The 24,008-nt window shown below is 32.2% G+C and overlaps 1 protein-coding gene across 2 annotated transcripts in view; it reads right to left on the bottom strand.

Annotated features, from left to right (window-relative positions):
- The window catches only part of Stoml2 (stomatin like 2), a 140,582-nt gene that overhangs the window by 8,332 nt on the left and 108,242 nt on the right, over window positions 1-24,008 (bottom strand). For both annotated transcript variants that reach the window (XM_035368843.2, XM_085823434.1), the window contains exons 10-11: window positions 20,494-20,573; window positions 11,454-11,582 (exon numbers count right to left, since the gene is read on the bottom strand). In XM_035368843.2, coding sequence (XP_035224734.1) covers window positions 11,454-11,582; window positions 20,494-20,573 — 209 coding nt within the window. The remainder of the gene's footprint in view (window positions 1-11,453; window positions 11,583-20,493; window positions 20,574-24,008) is intronic.

Below are 24,008 nucleotides of genomic sequence, written 5' to 3'. Positions count from 1 at the left end.
CTTGGCATTTTTTTTTTTTTCTTTTCCCCCCAGTTTGCACCAAGAATAGTTCCCTTCGCGAACTATTATGGCAACCTATTTTTCTTTCTCTTTTCATATTGTGCATGAGTGGGAAAAAAGTCACATCGTTCCCAATTTCAAATAATTATTTTAAACAATTTTTTCTTTTTTGAATTTCATTTTAATTGTTTAAGTTGCATGGTTTCTTTCAAATAACTGGTTTAAAAATTTCTATTTACTCATTCAAACTGCATAGTTTAAATCAAAGGTGCATCGCTTATTTTTCAGATAATTGTTTAAAATTTTCTATTTATTTGTATCGTTATTCAGATAATTGTTTAAAATTTTCTATTTATTTGTACTGCACATTTTAAATATTATTAATATAAATTTTCCAGAATTTGATTATATTTATTAGAATTGCGTTTCTTACGAAAGACTACTTTGCGACTCGGACTATGGCATTTGAAAACTGCATATATTAAAAGAGAAAATACAGTTAACCCGACACACCTTTCAATGGGCCATTCAGAAAAGATAAGAGAGATAAAACCAAATAAGAGAGATGTATAAGCGACATTTTAATTTGGGATAACTTGCCTACATTGCTTTAAACAGTTTTATCATTGTGGCCATCGCCTTACACAATTTTAAAATCCTACATTTAGTTTCTTAAAATATTATTCATATTTTAGTCAAGTATTTTATTTTTGAAATCGCAAGAATCAAATATCATAAGATTAAAAAGTTTTAAATTAAAAAATACTAAATTTTATGCAAAAATGTATTTTTTCATTTTAATGGCTTGCTCTTTTTCTTCAGGCATCCTGAAAGTACAGCGTGTTTCAAAAAGAATATACGTATTTTGAATGCATATATTTATTAAACTGTATGACATACGAATATGAAACTTTACACACATACGTACGAACCTCTCAAGCTCAGATTACAGATGTTCAATATGTTTTCCATCAGCGACACAAAGAATATCACATTGATACTCAAATTCCTCCCATACTCGGGCAAGCACGTCCGTCATCACTGATGTTATGACAATATGGATACGGTTCTTCACCTCTTCCACGTTCTGTGGGAGTGGAGGTACATAAATGTTGTCGTTAATGAAACCCTACAGAAAGAAGTCACAGGGTGTCAAATCCGGTGACCGTGGAGGCCAGCTGAGAGATGCCATATCGCCAGCTCCTTGACGACCATGCCAATAATTCAGTAGAGTTTCATTCAGATAATCACGCACTTGGCGACACCAGTCTTGTTGAAAAATGAAGTTGTCTTCATGCAGCCTCGGAAACAACCAGTTTTGTAACATAGCGAGATACTGCCAACTGTTAACCATGTTTCCATCAAAGAAGAATGGGCCGCAAACAGATGATCGGGATATCGCACAAAACACACCGATTTTGGGCGAATTTTGTACATGTTCAATGGCTGCATATGGGTTCTGTAAGCCCCAAATTCGAACATCGTGTTTACATAACCACGAACATGAAAAGTCGCTTCATTGCTGAACGTGATGCGTTGTGCGAAAGTGTTAGTATTGTCAGTAGCATCAATAATCTCATTACAAATTGCCACACGTTTGCGTTTGTCATCAAGACGCAGAACCTGTAACAAATGTAACTTGCATGGGTTCATAACCAACCGAGGTCTCAAAACACGCCAAATTGTTTTTGTAGGCAGTTGTAACTCTCGACTAGCATGACAGGTTGATTTTAAAGGATTATATTGGAAAGCAGTTTGTATTCATGCAACATTTTCGTCGGGAACACAAGGGTAGCCAGGACTCTTTCCTTTTACATATATATACATCCTGTATTTACAAAGTGTCGATACCATCTGTGAATGTTCCACCCATTCGGAGGATCACTTTGGTACCTCAACTTGAAACGTCTTTGCACTGTAATCACAGAATTGCACTTCGCAAACTCGAGAACACAAAATGATTTCTGCTGTGGAATAGCCATTTTAAACATGTGACGGTTACCACACAAAACAGAAGACTACTGAAATCTAGCAGCTATAATTATAAACTAGACTATGCATTCGTTTCGCCAATAGCCGAGGCACAGTGATCGATAGTTTGGACAAAATAACACTTTGCAATATGTATTTTGAAACACGATGTATATTAAAAAGCATTCAATGTTTCAAAACATCTTGGTATTTCTGACATTCATTTTAAATGAAGTTTTTTGCCTTCCATTTCATAAGGGCCCACAAACGGTCGAGAAGAAAATTCGCTGAACATTGGTAGCTCCCAGCAACAGGCTGGTTGCATGGGTGTTTTCATGGTTTTTTTCATGTTTAACATGTATATGAGCTGGTTTCCCTTAAAAAGTTCTTCCTGAAGGCATCCTTCCTTTTAGGCCTCCTTTACCCTGGCTGTGCTGTAACTTAATAATCCAATTCAATCCATTTCATCTGTATTTGGTCATAGCCCTTGATCAGTCTTTAGAGCAGTGTTTCCCCAATGTAAGGCCCACGTCCCACAGGGAGCAATTTGATTGTTAAGGGGGAAATTCAAAAATGGACTTGTCCAGAGTTTAAGGGGTCAAGAAATGTTCAAATTTGCAAATTTTCTTCAAGAAGTCTAAATTTTTTGAAATTTCATTTTTTATTCACAAAAATAATGAATAATGCAAGTGATGTATGTGTACTTTTTTTTAATTGCTGTACATTTTAAATATTTTATAAAGAATTTTCACTGTAGACATTGACATTTAAATGCTTTTAAAGGGCATTTATATAATTGACACGTTATACTTTCTAGACTTCTGCACATGTCAGCCAATGATTTTATTTTTTACTGTAGAACGGCAACAGGTATATTATTCTTTCCTCGAGTGGCAACAATACTAGCTTTCAGCTTTGTTTGTATTTAGCCAAAGATTTCGTAAGAATGCTGAAAATGCAGCATTAAGAAAAACCCGCAGAAATGCAAAATGATGAGTCAGTTAAAACTTTATTTAATATAAAAGGAGCGATGGCATGGCTTTGAGAGGAAACCGAAATCAAATATATAAATGCAACAAAATGTGCAAAAGAACTATTGTTATGGTTTACATCTTCATTAGGTGAATGCAGATTTACTGCAAAAAAAGAAGAGGAAAAAAAAAGAAAAGATATTGGCTGGATATAATAAAACGGGGAGACTTGAGACTGAAATTAACTAATCTAGAACGTGACATAAAATCTCTTTGCAGCAAGCACCAAGCACAAAGATCTAACTAAATTTAAATAATTATTAATATTTAAAATAATGTAGAAAAAAAATTTCATTAAAATTATTTTCTACTTGAATTTCAATTCTCCATTATATGTTTTGAAAGTCTACTTACTGTGTTTGCTCATAAAATTTCCTAGTGATTTCTTTCCCAAACCCATCATTCAAGTTTCTTTTGCAAACATTTCAATTTTTGAATATTAAAAAAATATGTATATGCTAGGGAAAGCATAAGAAATTTAGAAAGGATTAAGTGGGCGATAGCACAAAAAAGGTTGGGGAAACACTGCTTTAGAGGCTAGGCATTTTGAATGCATGAGATGAAAGGAAAGACTGGTTTCATCAAGAGGGAAAACGTCTTTAGATGACATCCATATACTTTACTGGATAAATTCCTGAATCTTCAAATACTTCGATAGAGAAATGAAGGGATTCTCCATTTATGAAACGATATGATGTTCTATGGTTAAATTTATACAACCATACAGTCGAAAACCAGTCGCTCTTCACTTTAATCTGCAATGATATTGTTTTTGTCTTTTCTGTTAGCACAAGCTCAATTGCTGGTGTACACGTCCAAGTGTTTTCTCTTTGAACACCCAACTTTCTTGGAGTAGATTGCCCTTCAAAAAATTTTTTTCCCTAATTTTCTTCTTTCCTTCTAAATTTGTTTAAGAGTTTTGTTCTACATTAATTTAAGATTTTTCGATTGTTACACTTCCATAAATTTTGCATTCTTGTCAAATTTTTAAAATATCAGTTGCATGAAATGCGTTTCAGTTGCGTCAAATGAGATAAATTCTGCTTTTAGAGTGGCCACTGATTTTGGCTATTTGCCTAAATGATTTTCTAGATTGGAAATGTCCCATAATTATTTCAACATCCTGTTTGCTTAAAGACATTGGGAAAATAAACATCAAATGAACGTTCTCAGTTTTAGACAATTCGATTTAAATGAAGTTGAAGTTTAAATGAAGTTGAAGCTTCACCATGTTATCATCAGTAGCAGATGATAACATGGTGAAGGTAAAAGTTTACTCTTATGAATATTTAGACAAATAGAAAGAAATTTTTAAAAAAATGTTAAAAATATGAACAATATCATGTATAATTTAAAAAAATAGCTTTTCACATATTATTAATAAATATTTATTATGCATCATTGAGGGAAAAATTCCATAATGGCTGTGACATGTAACAAAATCCATAAACCACATTTGGCGCTATAATCGCTTAAAAAAATGCCAAATTTCAAAACAAAATATGTAAATTCATATACATCTTAGAAAATTTTAAATAAAAAGCTATTTTTTGCAGGCATCATTTCTACAATCCATAGTTCTATTTGGGAGAGCTTTCGATTTCTATATTCGATTCAAATCACTACTTCAATTAAGTCTTAATGACTTTTATTTACACACATCTTTCATATTACAATATATACATAATTTCATATTACAATATATACATAATTCGAGATTAATTTCAAATCAAAAGATGGGGATTATCGCCCCTTCGTATCAAATTCTATCAAGAGAAACAGAGTGAGCGACCGCTCTCTTCCAAGTTCGTTTTTCGACTCCCCGTTGCCACTGGCTGAAGAGAAACTTTCGCTCATTTCGCATTCAAGTTGTAACATTTCTCCCACCTTTTGATTTTTGACAAAGTATGAAAAAATCAAAACAATTACTCTTTAAAGAACAGGCAAAAAATTCTTTTCTGAAAAATACTAGTAAAGAGATTAATTCACTAAACTGGAAAATGAATTTGTAAACAAAATTTAAATTCAAAGAAAGAAATAAAGAAAACAAAATTAAACTAAAGTTATTTGGTTTCACAACTTTCCTGCCATATCTACTAAACTGAATGTTTTTATTAGAATTTTCAAGTTCACAGTTTTTTGTATCAATTACTAAATCATTACTTTTAAAGGTATTTCTCGAAGATGTGGATGATTCAGTATTTTTAAGCTCGAAGGTAGATTCTTTATTGTCTATCTCCATTGGAAATACTCTTTGAACTGGTCTTAACAGTTCACCACTAGATGTTTTTACTTTCACCACTCTGATGTTGTTGTCTTTTCCTGGGTATGTATCGATCACACAACCCATAGGCCAGTCTGTTCTTTTCCTTTTATCGTCCTCTACAAACACTAAATCACCTTTCTTGATGGTTCGCGAAGGTACAGTCTTTGGTCGATGTACTAACATACCAAGATATTCATCTCTAAATCTTTTACGAAATTCCACACGTAACTTTTGGTCGTATTGCCATCTTTTCAATAAGTTGATTTTATCCAAACTGTCCAGATCCGGAACACTTTCAGTTCGCACATCCTGAATAAACATAGATGGAGTGAGTGCACATAAATCAGTAGAATCTTCTGACTCGTATGTTAGCGGTCTGGAGTTGATATTTGCTTCTGCATCACATAGGGTAGTTAACATTTCTTCATATGAAAGTAATGCTTTTCCCAGGACTCTTCTCAATAATTTCTTGATCATCTGAACCAGTCTCTCCCACCAGCCGCCCCACCATGCTGCGGTTGGTGGATTTAACTTCCACTGAATTTTCATTATCGAAGAACTTCTGATAATTTGGTTCCAGTCAACAGATCAGAGCAAATTCCTTGCCCCTACAAAATTTGTGCCATTATCGCTGTATACTACTCTAGACCATCCTCTTCATGCTATGAATCTTCTAAATCCGAGAAAAAATCCATTAGTCGATAAGCTTTCAATTAATTCTAAATGAACCGCACGATAAACTCCACAAGTAAAAAGCAAGATCCAAGCTTTTCTATTTTCTTTTAAATAAAGTGGTCCTGCTACATCAACACCTGTCACTTCAAATGCATAAGCATCTCTGAATCGATCTTCTGGGAGAGGACAAGGCACTGTATCAAGAACTTTCGCCGAGTGTCTCTTGCACCGAACGCACTTCGATATGACTCCTTGTACTGTTTTTCTTACTTTTATTATCCAAAATTTTTGACGAATATTGGTCAAAAGAACTTGAGTACCAGCATGTAAAAGTTGTAAATGGTAGTCTTGTATCATTCTTTCTACTAATTCATGTTTGGCTGGAAGTACAATGGGGCACCGGAAGTTTTCATCATCATTTCTTCTCAATATCTTCGTTTTCAACCTTATAATCCCTTCTTCATCTTTGAAAGTAAAATGTCCCTTCAACTGTTCTTCACTAGAGAATACTTCTTGTTGAATGATCTTCACTAATTTCTTCTCAGCAATGTCCAATTCTTCAACACTCAGGGTTTTGCCATAATTTCTTCCTCCATTTATGAATCTTAGAATCCAAGAAATCATTCTCACAATTTTAAAGTAACTTGAAAAGTAAATCATACCATTTTTCAGCGGTTATATTAGCCAAAGTCGAAATAATGTTCCTTCGCTTTTCTTTCATAATTTCTTCTTCATTAGTAATCACTTCACTAGTTGGCCACTCTTCCTCGTTCTTCATAAGCCATTCTGGCCCTTGCCACCAGCGAGATTTCACAAAACTCTTAATCGAACACCCTCGTGATGGTATATCTGCTGGATTCGAATTTCCTGGAATGTGACACCATTCAGATTCCGATGACAATTTTCGTATCTCTTTTACTCTATTTGCGACAAATGGTCATCTCTTTGGATCCAAGAAAGTGCAGTACTCGAATCTGTCCAATAGTTCCTTGGAACGTTGTCTAATTTGAGTGTTTGTAAAGCAAGAGTTGCGAGTTTGACTCCTATACAGCAGGATAATAATTCTAGACGATTTATGGTCATTTTTCTTAATGGACTCACTCTACTTTTAGCTAGAAGAAAATACACCGATACATTTTCACTTGTTTCCTTTCTTAAATAAATCACACATCCATAGGCTTGTTTACTTGCGTCACAGAACGTATGAAGACTAAGACTTTCATTTCCATTTATATCTAAAGCCCTTGGAATTCTAATACTGGATAAAAGAGACAAATCATCAATCCACAAATAGAACTCTTTTCCTAAATCTTCGGGTATATTTGCATCCCACCCAATTTTTAACCACGTCTTTTGTATGGGTAGTTTAGGTGTTAGCGTTATAGGGCAGAGAAAAGCGATGTACCGCAGACAATATATTTCTTCTAGTAAGATTCACTGGTTTGTAAGTATCAGTCTTCACCTCACAGAAAAGGCTATCATCTTCCTTATCCCATAAAATTCCCAATACAGGAGTAGGTTCTATACTGTCCTCAGATTTCAAAAGAGAAGTGCACTCCCACCCTATCAGATCGAATGACGCAGAATCTAATATCTGTTTCGATTCCTCAATGAATCGCATAAGTGTTTCTTCATCAGGAACAGATGTGATGCAATTATCTACGTAGAATGATTCTTTTAAATTTTCCGCTGTTTCAGGATATTTAGACGAATTTAGATCAATGTGATGGCTTAATAGAGCAACCAATAAAAAGGGACTGCAATTCAATCCAAAAACAACGCCTTTATGTCTAAAAACTCTAAGTTCCTTCTTGTCAAAGTCTTTCCACCATAAAAATCATAAGAAATCACGATCACTCTTATTCACTGACATTTGCAAAAAAGCCTTTCTTATGTCTGAAATAATTCCTATTCTATTCTTGCGAAATCTTAAAATTATAGGAATAGTTTGTTCCAGCAAATTTGGACCCTTTTCAAGACAATCATTAAGTGACCGCGAATTTTTATCTTTACATGAAGCATCAAAAACCGGTCGCAATTTCGTGGTCGAAGTTTCTTTGAATACCCCTTTATGTGGTAAATAGTGGCACTGATTATTCATTTCGTGTTCAGGAACTTCCTCTATAATTTTACCAATCTTACAATTTAACCTCATTTAACCAATCTGTGAAAACATTTTCATAATCCTTGAATTTGCCCTTTTGTATCAACCGGTGTGTCGTACCGTTTAGACGCTGTCTAGCAATATCGAAATTTTGACTTAAACAGTCCTTTTCTATTACCCAAGGCAACTGAACCTCATATCTTCCCTCTTTAAAGGTAACAGTTTCGTTAAAATGATTCAATCCAGCAATTTCCATTTTCTTTCTACATTTTGTTTCAATAGGGTCTTGAATTCCCAATAAATCTAATTTCCACAAATTTTCAATCTTCAATGTGTTAATTAATAAAGAAGTCACTGTGACGGCATGAGTTACATTTTCCTCATCGTCGATATGATTAGATAATTTTCCCATTAAAATCCAACCCATTTTGGTTTCCATTGTAACTAATGATGAGTTCAAACATTCAATTTTGTCTTTTACTAATTTCCAATAATTATCAGCTCCAATGAGTAAAGACACGTTGTTGTTATCTAAAGATTCGTGATCAACATCCGCTAAAATTATTCCCCCTATCTTTCAACAACTCCCAAATATTTTCCGGAGGATATTCTAGCTCAGCACTCGATATTTCATCAGTCTCTAAAACCTGAATAATTAATTTCTGGTTATCGAAAATGTTTTTTATTTTTACTTCTACTCGCGCACAGTTCTGTTTGGTAGGCACTTAAGATCCGAAAGTATAAATCATTATTTCTTCCCTTCCCACGACTTTTAATCCCAGTTGTTTAGACAGACGTTTCTGAATATACGAGCATTGACTAGCGCTGTCAAATAAACAATGAACTAATTTATTGCGTGACCTACCTTTAAGTTCTACTGTTGCCGTCTGTAAAAATATTTTTTCAATGCTAATGTGATTGCACGCTGAATTTTCTACTCCTTTTGATTGCGATGCTTTGGGTTTTTTCTCATTTTTGTAACAAAGGGTTGCATTATGTTTTTTGTGGCAGTATACACAAGAGTTCTTCTCAGAACAATCAGAAAATCGATGACCTTGAGCCAGACAAACATAACATCGAGCTTGTAATCGCAGAACATTTCGTTTTTCATTTACACTCATATTACACTTTTCACTATTATGTGTGTTATTTTTGCAAAAAATACAGTTTTCTTTTACAGGAGCTAATAATTCTGCCGCCGACGAGGGGTTAACTTTAGAGTTAAACTTATTGTTTGTGTATTTATAATTACTTTTGTGTTTGTCAAAGTGTTTATTCTTTCCATTCAATGGAACGAGTTTCGGTTCCGGTTTGTTAACTGCGTACGTTTGTTCGCGGCATTCAATTTCGTTTTTCAAAAAAGCAATTAAACCTGTAACATCAGATTCCTCTTTTGGATCACGCTTTCGGGGATATTCAAGAATCAAAACGTGAGGCAATAATTTCAATCATATCAGATTTAACAAGTCTCCGTACGAACCTGAAGTTACTCCTAAATTACTTAAGCTTTGAATGTTTATTTCACAAGTGTCGTGTAATCTTAGTGCATTTAAGTTAGAAATATTTTTAACTGGTTCTATGTCCAAAAGATTATTCATATGTGATTTTATAATTTTCTCTGGTTTTCCAAAGCGTTCTTTTAAAACTTCTAAGCACGAATTGTAATTGTGTTCGGTTAATTGAAATCCTTCAACGACATTATATGCTTGCCCTATCAATAATGATTTCAAGTATACGAATTTTTCAATCTTGATTAACGCTTTGTTCTGATCAATCGCAGCTTGAAAACTTAAAAAATTCTAACCATTTTCCTGCATCTCCTGAGAATTTTGGAATATTTAACTTTGGCAATTTCCTAGCCGATGATGATACATTTATTTCAGAAACAGAAGTGTTCAAAAAATTTGCATTTGATGCATTTTTCACAGACAAATTTTCGTTACATTTATTTAATCTTATTTTAATTCTAAACTTTGCAGACATAATTTGTTCATTGTATTTATCACTTGCAGAAATATCTTTTTCAAATTCTTTGGCATCTTTTAACTGAGTTTCGATTTGTGAATTCAACATTTTCAACGTGTTTTCTCTTTTGATAATTGTTTCATTCATCTCCTGCAATTCCTCAATGTTTGTGTTATCGATATTTTCTGATAATAAAGCTTCTATTTTTGTAATTAATTTCGTAATGCTACTGCGTTCATTCGTACGTTTCTGCTTCAGTTTGTCTAAAGCTTCCATGTTTAAAATTGACTAATCACAATATTGAAACTCAGTTTTTTTTCCAAATTTTCAAAGAAAAAGGAATTGCTTACCTGTTTACAGGTAATCCACCTGCTAATCTTCGAAATTCTAATCCAAAAGTCCCGGGTTTCGGCACCACTAAAATATGTCATTTCTACAATCTATAGTTCTATTTGGGAGAGCTTTCGATTTCTATATTCGATTCAAATCACTACTTCAATTAAGTCTTAATGACTTTTATTTACACACATCTTTCATATTACAATATATACATAATTCGAGATTAATTTCAAATCAAAAGATAGGGATTATCGCCCCTTCGTATCAAATTCTATCAAGAGAAACAGAGCGACCGCTCTCTTCCAAGTTTGTTTTTCGACTCCCCGTTGCCACCGGCTGAAGAGAAACTTTCGCTCATTTCGCGTTCGAGTTGTAACAGCAGGTATGCTTAAAAGTAAATCTACTTCAAGATGATGGTAAACATTTTATAGGTTACAATTCAAAAATTTTTCCCGGAAAATTTATAAAATTTATTTTAAAATAAATTATAAAAAATGGGTTAATTTTTTTGAATGAACACAAATTTCGAAATGTGAAAGGAAAAATCAAAAAAAGCTCAATAAAAAAGAGATAATAAATATACACCAAATTCAATTAACATTGAGGAGCTAAAATTTTGAGAGCTAATTTTGTAAAAACTACTCGTGCAATTTTTACAAAACTTGGCAGTCTGGCATAATTTGAGTTGTAGAATCGAAATATGTAAAAAAATTGGCATGCTATTCCAGAAAAAGTCCAATTTCGTCTCAAAATATCCATGATAGAACAATGCTATATATAAATCTAATATATATCCTGTGTCGTGCTTTTGAGACATAAAAAAAGCAATTTGAATTTTGCCATTCGGCGCAGTAGAACGTAAGATACAGAATTTTTTTTCGCAGTGTACATAGCAATCTGCTTTTGATTAAAAAAACTCAAAGAGCACAAATTCATTACTGTGCACATTAAACATTATACGTATATTATATTCATTATCTATAAAATAGTTATTCTTTAAGAAGCAAGCTTTCAATTCTATCTAAATATTTAAAGAATACAAAATAAAATATTAATTAAAGGAAACTTAACATTTGGAAAAACAATTTATTTAAATACATACTTGAGCTACCATGGATGAAACATCATTTGTATTTGAAGGTAAAATTAATGTGTTTCCAGTTTTTGCAAGCTTACTGAATGCACTCACATACTGTTCTGCTACAAGTAAAGATGCTGCATTGTTACCTTTCTGAAAAATGCAATAATTTTGCAATGTTAGAAACATGCTATAATACACTGAGTGAAATTTTTCCTAAAAATTTTGCATTTCAACATTTTTTATATACATATTATATTGTCATTATTTAAATAATAATTGGTAAAATCTTCAAGAAATTCATAAATCACCAAATCAAAATTTTTGTATACAAGCAACTGCCAACATATAAGTTGCCAAATTTTTTCACATTCAGAACAGAATTCACATTGCCGAAAGAGAAAAAGGTTGTTTTGATAAGAGAAAATTTAAATAGTAACTTGAATGTCTGCCAGAAGTACACATCAAAATTTGAACAGAGAGCAAATGATTAATATGTATGAAGTTTAGTTTTGAATGTTCTGAGTTTTATTCTGAGTTTTGAATGTTCTGAGTCATTAGTTTTGAATGTTCTGAGCAGAATTGTTCATTCAATAGTTAAAAACACTTTGTGTTAACAACAATCAGGATGGAAAGATCTCTTTTACTTGTGTTTTGGGTTGTGCCACCAATAGAATGAATTTAATCCCTTTGATAATTTTTAAAAGAAAACTTCTCTAAAGGGGGATCATTATTTGCATCAATGAAAAAAGGATGGATGTGCGAAGAAGTGATGTTACTTTGGCTGAAAGAAATTTACTGAAAAATGAATTGTGTATTCAGTGAGATCCAGTTTAGTGGAAACTGTAAAATCCTAAGCAAAATGGGGGAAAAAAAAAAAAAAAAAAACTTAGCACTGATCTCAGTGATACCACAAGGGCTTCCAAAAATATTACAGCCACTGGATCTTACCCATCAATAGAATTTTCCAACACAAACTATGAAAGTAGTAAGAGGAATGTATGTGAAGTGAACGTCATTCCTTCACAAATTACCAACAGATGAGAAAAGCTTCGTATGAGAAGACTGCCTTGTGGGTTGATAACATGTTGCAATCAGTCCAAGCTGATACAATCACATCAGCTTTCAATAAATCTGAAATCATTGAAAAAGATGATGAAAATCAAGATGGTGGCATCAAAAGACATGATTCACAACAGTGATGAAAATGACCTTGATGGTTATCTGTTAAGCTTATTTAATTCTGACAGAGTCGTATTTTTAAGATTTCGTATAAATAAATGTAGTTTATTTTAAATATAAAACTTTATTTGACTATATAAGTTACATATGTTCTTTTTCATAGTATGGTAATAAAAAGTTTATTGAACCCATAAAAATAACATCTATTAGGAATCAGAATTCGTCTTTGGCAAGTTCAAGGCAATGTTTGTTTATTTTTTATTTATTTCTATATTACTATTAATAGTTATTTTGTAGATGTTATAAAATGTTATCAATTGTAATTATATCAAAAGGAATGGAATTACTGAAAAAGGATTATAAAATGCCATGTTTTGGAATTCGCTACTGTGGCATATATGGTGGTGTAGCTTATACAGCTAATTAATTTTTTTTAAAATTGATTAGCATGTGTGCAGCATACATGCTAGAGTGACTTTTCTACCTGAAATTACAGTATTTCAAATACATATCTCGTGACAAAATGCCAAGCAGGCATAACACTTGGTACCTTTATAATAAATAGCAATTATCATAAATTAATTTTGCAAGATCACAAAACTTGCGTAATTTTTTATAAAACCTGACAGATACGCATTAATCATGTGTTTATAAATCTTGCTTGAGCTTATTATTCAACAGAATAATTGTCTCGACAATAACCACCACCAAAAAAAAATTTTACGGTCATTTTCTCTCCAAGGAAACATTCAATACTGTCCACATTCTTTGTAGCAGCACAGCAGAGGCAGCTAAATTTCACGTGGGCCTCACCAGATTTAAAATGCTCTAATCTGACAAATCCTTTCAGAACATCTGACCCCTTTTTTCGAGTGCCCTTGAAGAATTTCTGGTCTTTGTCCCTATCCTTAAAAATTTTTAAATTAATTAGTGACAGTATGTGAAAGCATGGCTTTTTAAAGGTAACCTTTTGACTTTCTTGAAAGTCACATTTTCGTCACAGCAGACAGTAAGTCAAAACCAAAGAAATTCTTTTTTTCCAGTACATACACAGTCTTGTTGCCAATATCTGTTGAATTCTACAGGGTTCATATATGTTTTTGCACATGGGAATTAAGTACTTTTAAGGATCGTTAATGAAAAAAATTAAGGATTTATCAGCAAATGGGAGCTGAATAAATTCAATTAAATTCAATTAACTTATGTCTGAACTTCACTTTTGTAATAGCACTATAAGTATAAAATAGATCTGTAAGTAAGATGCATTCTTATTAAACATAACTTAATAAACATAACTATAAAACAAATTTGAGAATAAAATCCACTTTATAAAATTTATTAAGTAGCACTAAATATTTTACATGTATAATAATTGGACATATTTGAAAGAAGATTAGGAAGATTTTATTTACATTTTACCAGCAGTTAGCTATATGTTGATTTTTTTTCTTTTATGTCTCATTCTGCCACATACTTAATCTAGAGGTTTAGTAAATAGCAGGTAGATTTTGTTAAATGGTGTTAAAATAACCTATGCCATTAGTGTTTGTTAAATAAAATCATAATCAGCATGATTCGTTAACAGAAGATTGGCTGTTGCCAGTGCTGTTGCTTGCCTAGTGCAAGATCTGTTGAGCAGAACAAACTTGAAAGCCTGATGTAGGCATGGTTGACAATTTTTGAAAGTTAGTTGTGCTCTGTCCGTCTGACGCAGTTAGTGTTGTAGCTCCATAAAGAGTTTCTGAGATTGTAACCCAGTTAATATATTTTATGGTTCCAATAAGCCACTTATGCGGTAGAGGTGATAAGTTATTTTTTTTAAAAAAAACATTGTTAAAAAAGCACTATTAAAATCTAATAACATTTCACAGTTTAAAATGCATGCAATTTATAACATTAATTCTTAAGTGGTATTAGGATAATTGCACATTAAAAGCTACAAAACATTTATGCTTTGTAGCAACAACACACAAAATATTTACAAGTCTTTAACTTGAAGTCTTCCCAGACATTTTGGCTTCATTTATATCAATTTTTTTCTTTTTAAACATCTTTTCTAACAATTAGAAATCTGCTTTAATACACAAACCAATGTTCTCACTAGTTTCTGCATGCTTTATATTCTAACTTGCCGATCTCTTAACCCTAACAATGTTTTACTTGATCTGGTAAAAGTTAAATAGTTCAAAACCTCTGATAGACATGAGGCAAATTATCGCTATTTCTGAAAGTAACCACAAAGTCACATACAGGTTTAAATAAACCTTTTATTCAAAAAGAACTTGGAACACACAGGCACATTCTTATATTGACAAAAATCAACCCCAGCTTGTGGTGATGCAATTAAACAGGAACAGTCAAATTCAAACTAAAATTGTGGACTAGTAATAAAGACTACAAAATTTAATTTTAGTCTAAGCTGGCTCAGTAACTCTATCGTCATAACAAATTCAAATGCTAGCAACAATAACACAAATATGAATAATTACATATTATCAGAGCTGACAGGAACTAAGGCAACATCCAATTGGAGGGCAGAAACACCTTCTTACAATCCCAAAAACCTCAGTTTAAAAACTATCCGATTTGCATTATGGTGAGGAAAGGGAAAGGGGAACGTATAAGAAAGGTTAAAATTATAAGCAACTAGTTAATTTGATTAATAATAACTGTATACATCTTCGAAGAATACTTTTCTTTATATATTCAGTTTCTTTCTTCAATAAGTTTCCTCTTCACTTTAGAATTTTTGGAATCAAAAAACCAGATGCATTTAGAACATAAAAAAAAAAGCTGATCATTCAGAATAAATATGAAATGTTATATGGTAAGGGCTGGTTTCAGAGCCGATGAGGCAGAATTTTTAGAATTTGGTGACATACCGAGCAACAAAATCTAGAAATAGCAAAACTTAGAATTTAGGACAGGAACTGGGAGCAGACTTTAGGAGAGGACTAAGCAGCATAATTTAGGAAGGCACTGGGAACAGAATTTACAATCCACAGAGATTCCATCACATGGGAAAATGCCTAGTGCCAACCTGTATATGATCCATTGAGACATATATCGTGAATCTTTTAAATTGTCAGTTTTCCATCTGTTTATTAACAGAAAAATTTTTAAATGCCTGCCCATGCGAAAAGATTAAAAACATTATTGATATTTTCCATACTAGTGAACCAAAAATTCTCCAAAATGTAAGAAATTCATCACAAACTTTCTGTAAAATATATCTATTATGTGTTAATACAAAGAAGACATTTTTCATTTCGTCACATTTTTCTGGAGCCTTCTAGAATTGTTGATCATCAAATCTTGGCTTCAAATCCTTCTAAACTTTCCAAATTGCAACGTTTAAAATCTTAAAGAAAAATTACCAATTCTGTAACAGAAAAAAGGCCAGAAATATTTTGAAAAAAAATTAGTGGTAAAATTAATTTTATAGAGAAAACTGATGCATATTCTGAATATTGAGACAATTACATGACAAAAATTGTTACCATTAAAAAATTAATAGGAAGAAATTTTTAATTAATTACATATCTATTTCGCTGTTGGTATCCACTGTTTTGTAAACTGTGCTTTATAGCATTTATTACCTGTTTATTTTTCAGATTCAGAGTACTGTATAAGAGTCACCAAAATGAAAAATAATGTCACTTTATAATATGACAGCAAAAAATTAAAAATGTTTTATTTTAATGCAATTTCAATATAATATACTAACATTATTTTGTTAAATTTATCAATGTTATAATGTTTAAAAAATTCCCTCGAAAAATTCCTAATCTTTGAATTAAAAATTTTCTATAGAAATATATCTTAAAAATCACCAAAATGTTGATAAGTTTCCAAATTTTGAGCCGTTAAATAAAAGAATTCACATTCCCAAAAGCGAAAAGTTGTTTAAGAGCTCTTAATTAGAAAAAAAATGAAATAATTTTGAAATACTTTGTTTGACTCCTTGCTCAGAAACTCCAGTATCCCGCCCTTTATATTAGGCAAAGGAACAAATTATAACCCATGAACACATTCAAAAGATAATCATATTTTGAATCATCAAAAATATTCCCCCAAAATGATAATTCACACTCAAACATTCAAAAGATAATCATATTTTGAATCATCAAAAATATTCCCCCAAAATGATAATTCACACTCAAAATAGAAGTCGTAAAAACAAGACAGAAATTTCACATGATTAAAATTAAGGACCTTCTGTAGATTTTGGCCAAAATTAAGGACTTTTAAGGGCCAAAAATAGATTCCAAAAACCTAAGGACTTTTAAGGACCATACAAAGCCTGTTATAAAATGCAACCTGAACCAGTCAAGCAATCTAAATTTTCATTCTGGAGTTCTCATTTAAAGTTGCCAGCATAGACCTACATGGCCCTCCGATTCTCAAAAATAAAAATTAAGCCTGGATAATATTGTTTTACATGTGATGTGTATTAATGTGTTCATCTAAAACTGGCGACATCTGTACGTAATGGAATATTTCTTTCAAGCATTTCTTTGTTCCATAGCTGAAGAAGTCGGCCATCTGTAGTTTACTCAGATTAGATAATAAATTCCATTGCTACATCAACACCACTGAGAAAAGTTGATACGAAAAGGTAATTAATGAAAAAACATTGAATCCCGTCACCTGGAAATTCATTTCTGCCCACTGGTGCTCGGCAGGGCATATGATAGAATCATCTAGTCTGCACTACCAAGAATTTCCTTGCAAGCATCATAGGACAAGCTTCAGTAAATTACAAGGATTACAATTAAATGGGAGCTGAATAAATTCAATTCAATTCAATCAACTTATGCCTGAACTTCACTTTTGTAAGAACACTAAGTATAAAATAGATTCGTAAGAAAGATACATTCTTATTAAACATAATTTAATAAAAATAACTAGAAAACAAATTTGAGAATAAAATCCACTTTAAAATTTATTAAGTAGCATTAAATATTTTGCACGTATAATTGGACATATTTGATATACGATACTGATGCTGTAATAAACCATCTACTACTTACTTATATCTCAAATGACTCTGAAGACCTTCTACAATTAACACCTTCCATGTTCTTATAGGACATCAAAATTTCCCAGCAGATTTAGATATACGAGACTGAAATAAACTACAGTCAAAAGTCGTTAATTCGGACACCCATAATCCGGAATGATCTATAATCCGGACCTCAAAGCTAAAAACTTTCTGTGCATGCGCCGCGTTGGCACATGCGCACAGGCGTTTTGTGCGTGCGCATAAGACCTTGACTACTGCGCATATGCGTGTGCGCAAGTGCAGAATACGTTTTCACCTGCGCGTTTAATGTATAACGGACGGTGTAAGCTAAAATTATCTAATTATCTATTTCAGTTAATGTTAATGATTGCATTGTTCCTTAATCTTCGAATTGGATCCCGCTTATTATATTTTGCAGACTGTAAGAGCAATTTTATAAAAGTAAACTTGAACTTTCGATTATGTCAAATAGAATTTCCGATGCTGGAACTTCCAAAGGATCTACAAAACGAAAGTATGTTTCGATGTCCAACAAACAAAAAGTGGAATTGCTGCAAAAAATGGATAAAGACATGAAGAATGGGACAGAGAGGTTAGTGAAAACGAAAAAATTTCGATTGACAAGTTAGTCGGTATTCTCGGCACAGCAATTACGGGACTTGAACAGCGGATCTTTGTAACTGAACAAGAAATTATGTCTGTTTATAGAATTAAAGAGGAAGTATGATGACATAAAACGAAGCAACTTAAACAACTTACATTGAAAGAAATGTTTAATAAAGTAAACAAATAAATATTAAGTTTTTTTTTTTTTTTTTTTTTTTTTTTTTTTTTTTTTTGTGTAAAAAATTTTAAAGTTCTTTCCTAGAGACCGGTATCAGGTATATTTCTAAAAAGATACTTTTAGACATATTCAAAAAATTACGTGAAGACACTTTAATAGAATGCTTGCCTAAATTTGCCATTTTTAGCAGAGATAATTGTGCATGAGTTATTGTCTCAATAAGCAGAGATCTTGAATAGAAATTTTTCATGATTTTTGGCTCAACAGCTGAGACAACAATGTATTTATAGACTAAGAATGGTGACAGACTTCAGTTGACCAGCAATGACCAAGAACTTAGGACATCTGATGCTCTGACTAACAATGGCAAAAATGCATATTCTCTTAACAGTTCACGAAATTTTCGTTTCCATGTGATTGGAAGGTGAATTTAAAGTTGCCATATTTTAAATCGAAAAGATTTAAGTCCAACCACACCACTCACCATACAGTCTGACATTCTCTTGTTAAACTGACCGTTTTATTACACTTATTAGACATGTAACGAAAATCTGACCACTATGCAAACAGAAGTCCCACAGTCAGGTTACGAGATCAGTTGCTTAAATCTTGCAAGATGACATGTAGAAATTACAAAATTAATAATACAAAACAGTTATTTATGAAATAATTAAGTATTTATGACCTTAAAGAAATAAAAATTTACATAAAACTCATTATTTGTTTGCTTTATTAAGCATTTCTTTAAGTGTAAGTTATTTAATTTGCTTCGTTTTTTGTGCTAATACTTTCTTTTTAATTTTATAGATAGCCATAATTTCCTGTTAATCAGAAAGTTCCATTTGTTTAAGCCTTGTAATTTTCACATTGAGATTTTCCACTGAATTGTTAAATGGATTTTTTTCATTCTCAACAACCTCTTTCTTTCTTCACTGTCCAGTAACAATAACTGGCTTTAGAACCCGATTCTGCCATCCGTTAGTTGAATGCTCATTGGGGCACTGTCATCACAATAAGAACTTCTGTTACATCAGCTTCATTTATTACTTCTCCACAAATTCCATTAATTGGAAAATTCTTTTTGTTTGTAATATCTGAAAACCTTCAAATTTGTGTCCATCATCATAAAGCTTAGCTAGCATATACTACACACTATTGGCCATGTATTGGCAGACATGTTGTTCTACTAGATTTTGTCTTGCTTCTATTACATGCTGATAAAGTTAAAATCATATTAATTTAGTTATTTATTATACACCTACGACTATTTCCCGAACATACTTAAGGCTTATTCAAGTAAATTCTAAAAATTTTATCACCCCTAAATTTTATATCCCAGTGCCTTCTCTAAATTCTAAAGATTTTGCTATCCTTTAATTTTGCTGCTTGGTGATCTCTAAATTATAAAATATTTGCCTCTAAATTATGCCACCCAGTGCTCCTGCACCAGTCTTGGGTTTAACTTAATAACAATCCAGTCATTCTCAATTCAAAAAGCATCAAATACAATACTTGTCACTATGAGTATCATTTACAGATCTACCTTTTGTATATGGAAAGAAATTTCTATTAATTTATACTCATGAACATAACAGCTGGCAGCAGAGTTAGCTGAAATCTGTAATCATCACCAAGCTTAATGTCAACATAAAATTACCATATTCTTTAGTATTCAATTACTAATATTAAAAATTTGTTTAAACATCACTGCTTGAGTCATTTTTCCGGCTATGTTCAGTCAGGCAGTAATGAAAGCAAAAGGTAATAAACAACAATTCACCAGATTGTCGTAATGCTGAAGTAAAATTAAAAATTGGGAACATCCATGTTTTTTGAAAAAATAAAGATGTAAACATAAAAACTTCAAAAAAGGTTTCTGATAGTCCAGATTCAAGATCATTTTGGGTATTGAATATCCAGATTTTAAACTTTGTACTGAAATTTGTTTTCAGTTTTATCAGTCATGATTCTATGCATTGAAGAATCCTGTCTTTCAATAACATTTTCCTCAGTAATATCAAAATATGACAATATTTACAAAGTTTTTTAATACTGGCATCGAATAAAAATACCTTTCTTAGTAAGGATTCAGCAACAACTTGAAGAGACTTTGCTCTAGCATCAGCTTTTGCTAAAATAGCAGAAGCTTCACCTAAAAATATAAATATATGTTGCATAATATTTATTATGTCAAAGCATTTAAGGATACATGTACAGTGACATAAATGCCTTTATATAAAACTAAAGGAAACTGACTGATATTTATCTTATGTATGGAAAAAAGATGGGAGAAAAAACTGAGCCATTCAGAACAAAATTCAGGAAGAATTATTAACATATCCTCCTCTAACTATGCCTTAATGGTAGCTTCTCATCCCCCAAAAAAGAGATAACATACATTACATACTTTTACTACATTTTAATTAGTTTACACATCTTTTACCATATACAGAATTAGCAAGAAATAAGATTCCCCATTTCAGAAGGCTCCAGAATGTGTTCTATTGGATCAAATGAGATAAAATTTGAACTAAGGATAATTCAAATGATGTGCTTAACATGTATTAAACAATTTCAGCACAAAAATCTGTCGATAGGTGGCACTGTAATATACATAAAACATTCAATCTGCTTCATAAATGTTAATATAAAAAAGTACCATTATAACTGCTCAGTATGTTCCCCTTCAAGTTCAACAATGCACTTTAATCACAGAACTATATTTTCCACAGCTGACAGGAGTGAGTCTGCGAGAATATAAGAACATGATGCTGAATACTGTCTTTCAGATCTAGAACAGATGCTGGTAGATATTGTCCTTCAGGAAATGCCACAACCAAAAGTCACGGGGGGCGATTCCGGCGAATGAGGATGCCATGCTGTTAGAAAACGACAGCTGATCACCTGTTCATTTGTGAAATGCTGTCTTAGCATAGTCTTTACACGATGATCAAATGTGAGAAGGTACACCATCCTGTATGAAAATGATGTCCTGAAAGCAGCCATCATCGTTGAAATTGTGGGATTATAAAATCCCTCAGTATATTACGATACCGTTGTCCTGTTACAGGGCAGGTTTAGATTCCATTTCCAATTTAAAAAATACGGTCCAATGGTAAACAGTAAACCCACAAGGGATGCAAGGGTTGTTCCTAGATAGTGTGTTCCAAAGTCGATAACTGTGGGTATTAAGTTGCCCACTGAATTCAGTCTACAGAATGTTCCATGGCCAAGTGAATCAATCATTACTCGAGCACAGAACTGAAGTGCACAAGTTTTTAAGAACTTCCAAGTCCCTATCTTGCAATAGGTGCACATGCTTGATTTTGTAATGATAAAAATTTTAAATCCTCAGTCAAATTTCTTGTACAGTGAAATACAGCATCCAATACACAGGAAACAAATGGCCCACTCAAACTACAATGTGATTATTGACTGCTAGCTTCAACAACCGCAGTAGCCGCATTTTTGTCACTAGAAGACTAGACTTGCTTTTGTCTTCTTTGCGCTTTTGTCGGGTTGGCCTAATTGTTTCAAATTTCTTTATCATCTTGCATAGGACACATGGAGACACTGAACCACTTCATATCTGTTTCATATGATAGAATTCTTTTACAGCTGCACAGTTGTTCTGTTGGTTCTGGTAAAACAATTTTACCAGGACCGCCTTTTTTTTTGCAACATAGGCATAATGTGCAGAGAAGTAACTAATGTTCATGCAGAAACTGCTTTCTTTTTATCCAAAAAATAATGCTAATAGGCACGGGCTGTAATGCAAATGATGTTTCATATTTTAAATATATGCAAATAAATAGCATTTATGTTATAGCGCTACCTGTCAGCCGATTTTTGCACTAAAATGTTTTATTTCATAAATGTCAAGCACATCATTTGAATTATCTTTGGTTCAAATTTTATTTCATTTGGACCAATACCACACATTCTACAACCCTCTGGAGTGAAAACTATTTTTGTTAACACTGCATGCTAATTTAAATGCGATCATATTTTTTAGTATATGCAATATATATATACACTTATTTTAATAAAGTAAAACTAAAAAATTCTTCATAAAAGACACACAAAAAATGAAAGTTCCATCATATATATACTGTACATTTTCAGATTCCATTTTAAATCTTCTACATAAATAAGTTGTTTCAGATGCATCAGTATAAAAAATGACTTTAAGTTGATAATGTATTCAGTTTTACAATATTTATATTGGTTAATTATTAAAAAAATTATAAAATAGCATTTCATTTTCAAACTAGACAACAAGATAACATATGTAATTGCTTAGTTATAAAATCAAAATTCCATTAGGGGGAAAAAAAATTAGGTGGTTTACTGAAAAGAATTTCTGCTTCTTTATGGAGAAACTCCTAAGCTCATATTCATGTTGTTTATAGGCAAAAATATGAAAACACCAAGCATCCTATCCATTCATCAAACCAAATCCATGATGAACTAACTACCTGCTGATACTAATCAGCAGTAAAACCAACTGATCCATGTAACACATAGTAAGAAACTATTTTCTTTTATTTGTCCTTTACTGAATAGTTCTCCAGAGAGCAAGAGATAACCAGCAAATAACATCACACACTTTGACATGCCAATTTTTACATTTAAGAAGTTTTATATAAATACAAAGTATTATTAAAAAGTTTCCAATTAATCTGGATAATCAAATAGGTTTATATCATTTACATAGAATCTTAACTGACATTAAGAATTTTTCCATGGTTAAAGGTTGAATATCCCTTCCACAAGAGTTCTTCCATCTACTTTGTAAAAAAGCCTCGAATAACCTTCCAACAAGAACTGTCATTTCTTCAGAGACTTTTTTGAAGAGGTTGGAGGCATGAAAATTTCAGGGGAAAGAGCTGGACTGTAAGACAAATGATCAAGTACCTCCTGTTTAAAGGCATATGACACTGCCAACATGTGAGAACACACGTTTTTAATTAAGTTAAAGAAATGAGACAATAATCAAAGAGCAAAATGACCAACACTTTGTAAGCTAAATGGTTAGTTCTTAAAATCATTTCATATTGATGCCTTGGATTAATGTTCTAAATTATGACACCTGGTTTTATTACCTGAAGGAATGCACTCTGAGAAGGTATTGCCTTCGACAGTGAAATCCATCTGATGTATAAGACAGCAGTTATACAGTTTTGATAACTATTCAGCATCCTAATGATTACACATCTTGCTGTATCCTAAATCTTTTAAGATATTTTGAACACTACCAGTCATATCATAAAGATCTCTTAAAAGTTAAACGATAAGTGAGGTGTCACCCTCATCACATCAACAATACATCACATTCCCTGATTGCATTACATCTGCAGTGTACTTACAATTACTATATAATTCTGAGCTTCATTCCACAAAAATGGTTTTAAACAGACCTCTATTACCATACAGTTAACCATTCTGCGATGAATACTTAACAATTTATAATCTTCTGAAACCAAAAAATAAGCACAAGCTCATCTTATTTGGATGCATCCAGTACCAAAACTACCAGAAACTAACAAAACTGATTACTTCTGTACAGAGCTTAAGATCACGGAAA

This window comes from Stegodyphus dumicola, chromosome 9 (genome assembly GCF_044657685.1).
Source record: "Stegodyphus dumicola isolate Sdum_Otavi_A_Nest chromosome 9, ASM4465768v1".
Lineage (NCBI taxonomy): Eukaryota > Metazoa > Arthropoda > Arachnida > Araneae > Eresidae > Stegodyphus > Stegodyphus dumicola.
This window is presented reverse-complemented; position numbering and strand designations above follow the sequence as displayed.